The 11,320-nt window shown below is 37.3% G+C and overlaps 1 protein-coding gene across 1 annotated transcript; it reads right to left on the bottom strand.

Annotated features, from left to right (window-relative positions):
• Positions 1–3,909: 3,909 nt before the first annotated feature.
• Positions 3,910–11,094, bottom strand: LOC117576451 (esterase B1). Its single transcript, XM_034261222.2, has 4 exons — positions 10,387–11,094; positions 6,021–6,333; positions 5,069–5,953; positions 3,910–5,006 (listed from the first exon to the last, which is right to left on the bottom strand). Exons 1-4 carry the CDS (start codon positions 10,431–10,433, stop codon positions 4,491–4,493), a joined length of 1,761 nt encoding a protein of 586 aa, XP_034117113.2. The 5' UTR covers positions 10,434–11,094; the 3' UTR covers positions 3,910–4,490.
• Positions 11,095–11,320: the final 226 nt, after the last annotated feature.

Genomic DNA, 11,320 nt, shown 5'->3' with positions numbered 1-11,320 from the left:
TACAAGGAATTTTCTTATCGTTTTAATGATTTTATTCCCTAAAATTACATCTGATCCAAATCCAATTTTATTTTCTTTACGTCATCTCAAGTATACTATAATCAGGGTTTTCACCTACAGGCAGAATTATTTTTTTATTTATAATCTAACAAAGCACAATATTAAAATCGCAGATTTAAATTAGGGAAGTAATTCGTCGACTACTTTAGTATAAATTTTTTAGGTGTCGCGATGATAACGTCGAGCCTTGCTGACAGCGCCTTATCTTCGCATAATTAGTATATGATGCCTCGTAACTATGGGCCCCAATCGATGTTGAACAGTGCTTTTTCCATTGAATCATAGGTTAACTGACTCATAACGGACCTCACTTATGGTTATGGCGCCCTTATCGCTGACCAAATAGATCGATATTGATGAATGGTAATGAGTTCGGTATGGGCTGAGTCCCAAGTACCCGTACTCTGATTTCGCGGTATTGCCTGCGTTGTTAAACATTGGTAATCTTTCAAAAAATAAAAAAAAATCATGGAAGGGGCATAAATGACATTGATAAGGCAAAGTGCGTCAGTTATTTCGGTTGTATGTGAGTCATCGGGCGTACAGGGAAGACCTATCAACCAATGAAATATTGCAAGTTGTACAACTATCTTGGTGACAATATAAAATTGTTTGGGGTAAAGTTCGAATTCTGCAAATATTTATTAACTTCACGGCTACAATTAATATTTTTAACTTTCATCGCTAAGTTTTTATGAAAAACTTGACGTATTCACTTGCTTATTGTTCCGTTGATTCTTAACCACTTTGTATTAGAACAGAGGATGGAAACAAAAGTCATTCACTACATGTGCTTGTGCTTTTTATGCTTTATTGACAAAAAGAACCCCCCAAAAAATAATAAAATAAGCTTTTCAAGCCAATGTAAACAAAACACTGAAAACAGCTGACTGAAGGGCTCGACCACGAGCTCCTGTTGCTGCTTCAACTTTCCAACTTGTGGGTCGTGCAAACATGTGAAAGCTCTCGCTGTAAAGCTTTTCTTGTGTTGCGCTTTTGTACGTTTTAATTTTTCAAAATGGGTCAGTTGATTGCTTTGACTAGGCAATTATAGTTAGTTATGGCCAGTTACCGTTAGTTGGTTACTTATCCTAGGCACGCAACAAAAGAGCGCTTCTAATCGAAAAATCACTGACCATGCCACACATGTCCACACGCAATGCGCTGCCTCAAATCAAAATTGATTAAGCTCAATAAAAGCAATCTACCCTTCTAATATATTATGTACATACACAACTGTATGCAATCATTGTAAACATAATACACTTTCGCATGTGTTTATTAATGTGTACTTTCTCGTATCTGTATCCTCAGACCTATCTACCGCATTGTTTTCATTTCATTAGCACGTTGACTGTATGACCTTGAGCAAACACCGTATCCGATCTATCAAAGCATAAACTCTCGTGCCTTATGCTCTCATGTGTTTTTTTCAGCGACGGTTCAGTGAGCTTTTCAAGAGCAACAGCTCAACTGAACATGTTTGCACGTTCGTTATCTCTCTTTCTCTCGCTCTTCTGCTCTCAAAGCGCAATCTCGTGCTCCGACGCTCGGCACGTTTTTTGCCACTAATTCATTTAAATCAATTGAAATTTGCGTCTATTTCTGGCTCAGTTGTCAGCTCAGTTTGCACATTGTTAGCTTTTAAATGAATTTGATTAATGAAATTAAAGTTCTTCCATTCTCCTTGTTATGATTTTTTATATTTGACTTGCTATTTCTTTTATCTATTCTTTTTATTGGGCCTCTGATCGTTTCCATCTGTCGATGCATCATAGAGTCAAAATTGTATTTAATTTTTTTTTTAATTTGTCTATAAGTTTGTTTAAAATTCATTTGAACTTTGCAGCATTTGGACGTTTCTGTAAACATTCAACTGAAAATTAAATTTTAACAGTGAAAGATGATTACACAGAAGAATGGAACAATAACTGATCTGATCGTTTAATATTTATTATATGAATATGATTCAAGACTCTGCTTATCGATTCTTTTCTTTTTAGTTTTCCAGATAGGGAAAGTACCATTGCTTTGACTCATAATTTGTTCTCTATAAAAATGTGTTGAACGTGTTTTTTCTATACAATTTCATAGGCTTGCTCTTTAAACATTCATAAGAAGTATATGTCAACTTCTTTCTGATTAACTATTATGTGCTCGGAGCTGCAGCAGCTCTAAAGTATCTCCTGTAAAGGAAATGCCAGCTGTCACACAAGAAAACGTTGAAGCCTTGGCGTTGGGAAAGTGGAAAGTAAAATCTTTTTGCGCGCTCAACAATTGCCTCATGAATTTTTTAAAATCAAATCATAAGGATACTCGGCACGCCCCCTTATATCGCAACGGCCAACCCCCAGAGTCATAATTTTCAGACAGTTCAACAATCTCGCGTGACTTTTTCTCAGACATTCCGTGACTCGATTACGGCGCACATGGGTAATATGACTCGTCCTGCTTCTCTCACTCTTATCCTCATTGTCGCTGGCAGTGGCGCTTGAACAAAATGAGAGGGATTTGTGGAATACTTTAGTGTTGCCCCCAACGTTGCTCAGTGCTTCGCCCACCCTTCAAACTCCACACGTGACAGAAAACTATTGTCTGCGATTTAAAAAATTCAGAATCTTCCGAGATAGTTAAACGCCTGCTTAACTCGATTCGATGGAAAATAAAGCAGAAAGGGAACTTTGATAACTTTAAGCAATACATACAAACAATATGAAATTATATAGGAAATGTTGTGCAAAGTCAATTAAATTGAGTTGAGTTAAAAGAAACACTTGAAGCGCACTTACAACTAATTTTCAATTAACTACTTAATTGATGACAAGTACATTTTCGAGCATCCATCGACAAACACAATTACATTCTAAAGTTTGTATTGCACTACTAATTTACTTTGACATATATAAAAAAAATTACACTTGTAATAAATTAAAATTACAAAACCGTAAAGAAACCTTATTTTACGTTAATTTAATTACTGAAATTCATATTTTGAAAGCTCAGACTTTTAATTTCTTGACAGTAAAATATAATTTATGTTACGCATTCGCTGATTTTATTTACAAACCAACTCAATCACTACTACTCATTAAAGCAAAAATCGTTGCATACTTTTAGGCTGTGTTTATAAATCGCCGCATGAAATTCATTGGGAGCCTAAAAGCTGTTCAGTCGTGTTTAACCAGCAGCAGAGGAATTGAAATAATTTAAAGGAAAATTACAAAGCAACTGTAAATAATAATTAAAATATTACAGGCAAAATACGAGTTACAATGCTTAACACAGTGAACTCGCTGTTATCTTCGGTGTGGGGAAGGTCACAAGACGAAGTAAATGTGAAGCACGTGTAAGTTGTTAATTACAATTAATACCAAAACTGAGGGGAGGGTCACGTTAGGGTGAGGTAAATTACATAATATGTATGCCAGACAAAGCGACCTTTCAAGTTGCTACCCACAAAAATTGCATAAACACATTAATAATGGTTTATACTTTGCATGAAACACCGCAAGGACTCTCAATAATTAAATCGAACAAAAGGCGGTATAACTTTGTCATGAAGCCACAGATTGATAATGTATTTTAGGCAGTTATATCCTCAGTGCTCTTTTATGGTATTTGCGTAAAAAATAAAGCATGATTGTCTAATTTTTGTAAGGATATGCGAAAGTCGTTTTCCCAACGAATTTAACTTCTGGGAGTATGTGCAGGTGTTACATATGCCAGTCTGAGACTTTTAAAAATGTTTGTTGTATTATGAAGGCAGCAGATTTTACAGGAGACCCCATCCAGTTATCGATTCAAGAATCAATTCCCCTCCTCAAATAAAAAACATGTTGTTTAAAGATACACGGTCATACATATATTTTGCATTTTAATATTTGTGTTAATTATTCAATGCTCATTCCGTTTATTAAAAATCACTGCTGTACGGCTTTACTCAACCCTCTAAAATGTCACAATTAGAATTTTGATTTACATGCTAGCTTAAGGATATTTGCTGACTACAAATATGTAGTAAACCTAACATAATGTTAAAATATTGATTAAATATAGCTGGACTACTGTTTGATCCAGAGATATTTGCATATTGCCATTTGATAACAATTCAAACAGAAGCGTAAATAGCCCAAGGCCATCATAAAAAACGTATGCTCTTATTTACTCAATCATCTGTGACTATGTATGTGTGCGAGTGTGAGTGTGAGTGTGTTTTTCTTTATATTTAATAGCTAGGCTATAAAAATCCCTATTTACATGTGTACACTTGATGCCTGCGCAAACAAATTTACATTGGAGATGCGCATTTAGGGCCAGCTCGAGGCTCGTCGAATATATGCTATGTATAGATATATATATATATATATATGTAAGTTTATATACATATATAGATATGGCTACTAATATATTTAGGTAAGGCATACATATAACTAATACAATAATCGCTTATCCGAGTACATGCTATCCCAGAGTCGCAGTTTGTCGGCCTCCGGCAAATCAATCACCTGAACGTCATGTGAAATATTCAAGCACTTGAACACCGCATCCTGTTGGGAGATGGGCAGCCACGGCTGTGCTTGTGCTTTTGGCTGGGCATCTGTCGGGTCGCCCAGCGGTGTATAGTGCTCTTCCTGCATGACCAGTGTTATGTTGGGATCTCCGGATGCGGCAAAATGCACCAGCATGGAGACCAGCCGACGAATGGTCTTGAATTCAGCCGTGCGTCGCTTCAGCTTTTTGGCAGCCCCGTGATAGAACAAATAGGATAAATCATCGCCATGACACGTGCCGCGCACCTTGCGACCACACGTTATAATCCGTACCATGTTAAAGTGCTCTGAATCGAAATCAAAGCGATAAAGGTATGTCGGCGCCTTGGGCGCATTCACGCTCCTCGAAAGCAAAGTGCGATGGATGCCATGCCAGAAGTATTTGTATGAGCAGAGCTGTAAGTAATACAATAACAATTATTTCTATACTGATTGCTTCTGCTTCAGCTTTAACTTACATCACTGTATTCGAGTAATGTCTTTTGGCTTATCTCCTTATCGCCAAAGTAAGCCTCCTTCAGCAGTCTGCCAAAGGCGCGTCGTTGATCCGCATCCAAACCGGCATCTTCGGGCGACAGATACGCACAGTCGCCCAGCTCGTGAAGCAGTTCGGGCCACTTGCGCACCTCGGGAAAGACGAGCAGTCCCTCAAAGGAATTGCCGCCAACCACCATGGGTATTTCATTGCCCCAGCAATGGCGCATCATTTCAATGGGGGGTTTGGGAATTACACAGTGCGAAGACTCGTATGGCTCAACGGTGGGTGCAAAGCAGAACATTACTTTACGCTGATGACGTTCATCCATCGTGACAATTTCCTCCGCCATTCGACACATGCTGCTCGCCTTTGTGTGCCGCAAATGATTCAGCACCTCACGATCGGTCAGCTCACCCGAATACCCGGTGGCCTGAGCCAGACGATGAGCCCAGTTATGTTTGGGTGTAATGGACCAAGGAGACATGGCGGAGCCGGACATGAGCACAGCCTTGTGAAAGAGATTGCGTGTCTGTTCAGTGAGCATCAGGTAATGTGTTGAGGCACCTCCGGCACTCTCGCCCAACACTGTAATATTATCAGGATCGCCGCCAAAGAAATGACAGTTTCGCTTCACCCAGCGCAGAGCAAGCACCTGATCTTTGATACCCGCATTGCCAGGCACATCGAGCTGCTCGTCGTCCAATGTGAGAAAGCCCAGTGGACCCAGGCGATAGGCGATGGTCACCAGCATAACATGTTCCATCATAAAGTAATCAGGGCTATATAAATCCCTCGAAGCTTCTCCCATTTGGAAGCCACCGCCATAGATCCAGACCAGCACGGGCAGCGGCTTTTGTGGATGCAACTGTAATTATGAAGAAAGTTAGAGGTTTTTGTATATCAATAAAGGTAATGTTAAACATTGAACTCACTTCTCTGGAGTACACATTGAGGTAAAGGCAATCTTCGCTGCCCTGCACCTGATTCAGCACCAGATTGACCTGACATGGCTTCGACCTCTCTCGTGTGCAGCGTTTCACCTCCGTCCAATGATCGGGCTCAACGGGCGCCCTAAAACGTAGTTCCCCCACAGGCGGTTTGGCGAATGGGATTCCCTCAAAACTGTAGTAGTTGTTGCCATAAATCGAACGCCATTTGACGCCTTTTACCTTTCCGTAAACAGTGTCGGCAATAACCTTATCGTTGCTCCTCAAACGCTGCTGTTTTGTCTTGAACTTGACATAGCTAATAAACGAAACATACAAAATGAGAGAGATAGATAGGGTGAGAATAGTGTTGAGTTGTAAATGTTATTGCAAATCAAGCGAGACAGGTGAGTGCACTTAAAGCCAATCAAGTGCCAAGTGTTTGGATAAACATTCAGACTTTTTGTTTGTAAACATTGCCCAGACTTTTGGGCGTGCCACTCGCAATATTTTCGTTCATTACTTAAACAAAACAAAATGCCAATCGGCTAATTTAAATGATGAGACTAGTTCGTGGTATATAAACAGCGGATATCCTATAAAAAAAAATTGAAAAAATGTCGACAAACGGGAAATACTTCACGTTTAAAGCTCAGAAACACATTTAAATAAAATAAGAAAATCGGTTATCCAAAAGAATATCTAAGTATTTTAGTTGCTATGGAAAATTGACAATCATCTGGTTTTATTCCTAATAAGTTATTGTAATTTATGCAAAATAATCTATTTCCGAGTTTTACACATTCCACGTGTTTTTTTGTGATTCCAGCTATACTGGTTCAAACTGGCAATGTCTATCGAACGGAAATTTAGAACTTAAAAATAAATGATAACGATTACCAGATAATTTGATAAGTGCTCGTATTATTATTACGTTCCTTAAGCCGTTAACACCCAGTCTAGTATATTATGTAACAGGGTATTAGTTGCAGGGGAAGACGAAAGCAACACGCTCGGCGCTGCCCCATTTAATATTTCAAGTGTGTTTAAGGCATTAGAAGCGAGCGAGTTATACGATGCGTGAGTCGATCTACAGCAGACGGGCTGATCGTCAATATAGATTTCAAATATGGTTAAATAAAAATGAAAACACTCAATATTCGACAACATTTATATGGCTGCAAATCATCGCATATACATATATCTACTGAGCATAGCACTCGCTGTAGTAAGAGCCGCAATTAATTAGCAGCTGGCAGCTTCTTCTTGATCGTCAGTGAGTGTAACCTTGGGGTATTTCTCGAAATATTGCTCTAAGTAACTTGTGTAAATTATGCTTATAGTATATTCGTAAAGTGTTAATTACAATTTTCTACGAGATCTTGTTAAGCAAATAAGCTGCTGCCACTTTTACTTATATAAAATATACCAGCCAACAGCTTGAGCAATAAAATTACAACAATATAGAACTGGTTTCTCCAATCAGCAGTTAATCTGAAGACCAATTTATATTATGAGTGAGCTCGGGTTGAATATATTGTGGACACAATAGAGCCGCACTCGACTTACAATGCGGAAAAAAAGAAGCCGAGCAGCATCAGCTTCTGCGTCTATCACATGCGAAAAGAAGCGATTTGAATGCTCAACGAATCCACAAGAGAGACAAATAACAAACAACAAAATCAACACATTTGACATTGACATTGTATACGAAGCTGCCTATATAAATAATTTAAAATATGTTAATTGCAACTACAAACATAAAATCAACGGAAGACGGTTTGAGTCTACAACACGAAGTTAAATTTGTTAACTCTTTAATAAATGTTTAACGCAATTATTTTTTTAACTACCTAAGAAAGAATATGGAAAAAACCTTGCATAGGAGTGTTTAGGTGCAAAATATGTATGATAACAGCCAACCCTGTTTTTAATAGATATCATATCTTAATAAGTTTTCATGTGGGTAATTTTTAAATTACCACAAATAAAGATTTCTAATATTATGTGATAGAAAAGTAAGAGTACAACAGGACAACTATTCCAAGTAAGTCCAAGTGTAGCTATATTAAAGATTTAATAATTTAATGCCTGACCTCAAAAGCGATTTGAAAAATCTCTATAACCCTCTCACAATAAAAAGAATGTGCTCTTCGAGCTGCAACCCAAATACACGACACTTCGTTCCTCATTTATGGGATGCCAATTAGTCTAAATTCTTGCTTGCCAAATTGTCGAGAATTGCAAGAGTGTAAAGTAAAAATGCCAGAAATATAAATAATATTGTATAATTCCTGCGGAAACGATAAGAAAAATCAATCAATATTTGAATACATCAGCATCCTCGTCAACGATGCAGGTCAATGGCATTTCGCTCGAGCGAATTTTATTTTGCCTGCCAAAATGTTTAAAATTTTCCATTTATCAAAATCGTGCAATGAAGTGTAAGGCAATGCAAATGCCAAATAGAAATGCAATTTTAGCAGCCAATGATAGATTTTAGCTAATAAAAGAATAATCCAGAAATATTGCCAACAATTTATAAATATTGCAAAGGAAAAATTTATTTTTGTTGCTTAAAAATTAAATTGGAAATTACATTTTTTGTTCTACTTGTTTTCATCTGAAGTACTCGGAAATAACTACAAGAGAGAATATATTTTTATAAATTTGCTGTTCATAATTATAAAATTTCATAATTTAGTACGATCATATTTGAATGATATTTTTAATATTGCATTTCTAGTTTAATTAGAGTGCAAAAGAAATCATCATTAAGCAAGAAGAAATAATTGTGTATATTTTCGCAATCAATACTTATATTAATATTATTTGATTTGTTTTGTTTATCATTCACAGAAGTGTCTGCCACTAATGCAATATAAGCAAAAAGTCATAAGCTCACGGACAGACCAGTTTTAAAGCAAATATTTTATTGACTCTTCAGGTTGACGTTATTGCAATTTTGGCACAAATTTGGAATTTGTTTTCTTTCAAAGAGTTTCTTCATGTGACTTGTGACATTTGCAGAATTTTCCGTAAAGTCACCGCAAAACGTGATCTTTTGTGGGTTCACTTCAAAGTGACAATAAAATCTTAATCTTGACATTGGCCAGCTAGTCACAATTTCATATTAATTGGCGAAAGTTGCAGGTGATAATGAAATTGTCGATGTCATGTGGTAAGCTAAGTAAACATATAATTTATGTAGTTGAGGGGCATAAACCAAAAATGACGCATTTAGAAAACCAACAAAAAATGTTTATATACATAGTGTCGATAATGACACACGCTTCCAGTAGTCTCTCTACAAACTCGAATAAATCTTATCAGTTTATTTGATATTGATACTTTAGAATTAACAGTAGACAGAACGCTTAAACTGATAGCGAGTTCATGCGAACATAAGTCTTAAAAAAAAGCAAGCCATTGTCAACCACTTGCGAAAATACATATGTGAAATCACTTTCAATGGATGGGTAAGGTCCAGAGTACAAGCCACATTTCCAGACAGCACATTAAAGTCAATAAGGTGAGTCGACAATGCAGACAACACGGATGCAATAACATATATTTCTATTTATAAGACCTCCAGCTGTAAAGTGAACCGGATTCTGAGCAACCTATGAAGGCCTGGCACGCTGTTGATAAGAACAGAGACTCTCAGGCTCTCGCTTCTGACGCGGCTGTCATAATAACATACATATTTTATTTTATAACTTTGATTTCTCAAGTCACTGCGATAAGAAATGGTCACGTTACTGAGCCACATACAGCCGGCTGACATTTGAACTTCACATCAATTTGATTGCAGCTCTTCATTGATGTTTGTGAATCGATAGCAAATGTCAAAAAGTTCAATACCGAGGCATCATTGGATGTGGTTTCGCTTTGATTTCTAATTGCAATCTATTTAAGCTCGAGCAAACTTAACCTCGATGTAACGTGGAAGTGTTAGACTCATTTTTAAATTGTTGTTCTATGATTTTATTACACAATCCATTATGAGTTCTATGCTGATTTCTTATCGAGATAAAAAATGAATTATGGGAATAATGTCGACGCATTTCCACAAAAGTATCGAAAATTTGTGTGATTAATTTTTTTCTTATTTTTTGTATAATAACGAATTGCGATACAGCTTCAAAATATATATTTATTTATAGTTTACTAGAAATTGAGTGAATAAGCAAATATGATACATACACGGAAATGAGTCGTTGCATCCAATTAAATAAATGGAGTTTATATTTTCAAATTGCAAGTTAAAAATCACTTAATTTAACTCGCAATTTTGTTCAATTATACTTAATACCGCATGGCTTATATAATAATATGAATTGAATATGCAATTCAATGCGAAAGCACTTACCTTAATGCAATACGCATCTGATCGGCAATGGCAATATCGAATGACATCTTGATGTGTTTCCACGCTACCGCAAAGTAAACGTGATTTGATTCCTTGCCACTTGGCAATTAGTTGCACTGGCGTCAATCTGAGATACACACACACACACACACTGTTACACACACTCTCGCCCACAGAGAAAGCACGATTGGCGAGTTTCTTGAAATCCCAGTAAAAATAAACACACGACAAGGCCACTTTGCCAAGAGAATAGCGTAAAAAATTAATAACGCCTACGCGGCGTATGCGCAACACAAAACGTGTCAATCGCCCTTTTCAGCCTTGCCTTTTTATCCTTGGCTTTGCTAACACTTCCGATTGATTTTTATTTGATTTTTATAATGATTTTGCTCCAATTTTTTAACTATTTGAAATAATAATTTCGACAATTTACGTTGTCTCTTGTTCAGTTTGATTTAAGTAAATTGCGTTAAATTTGTAGACACAACCACATGATGATCACCACCATAAAACTTAACTCAACTCGTTCCACTTCTTGCCGGCAATTGAAGCGCGTTGCATTCGCGATGCTCTGTTCTAAATTAATTGAAAGCGCTGCTTTATTTAGTTATTAAAACGCCGGCTTTGGGCATTGGCTTGTTGCGTTTTACTCAGGGGTTGCTCGTCTACTGAGCATGTGAAGTAGGCGCCGGCTAAGTTTAGTGGTCGTCAACGGTCTACGGTCGACGCTTGACGCTCGACGCTCATCGCTCGGACTGCCGCATGAGCACGCTAAAAACACACACACACGCACACATTCTCATACACAATCGCAAACACACACACAATCGAACACACTCTGAAATTTACATGCGAGCTGTTGCTGGTGCTATTGCTGCTGTTGGGGTTTCCACTCATTTACTCTTTACGGGCCTAGCTAGCGTATGAGTGATAT

Source organism: Drosophila albomicans, chromosome 2R (assembly GCF_009650485.2).
Source record: "Drosophila albomicans strain 15112-1751.03 chromosome 2R, ASM965048v2, whole genome shotgun sequence".
Lineage (NCBI taxonomy): Eukaryota > Metazoa > Arthropoda > Insecta > Diptera > Drosophilidae > Drosophila > Drosophila albomicans.
This window is presented reverse-complemented; position numbering and strand designations above follow the sequence as displayed.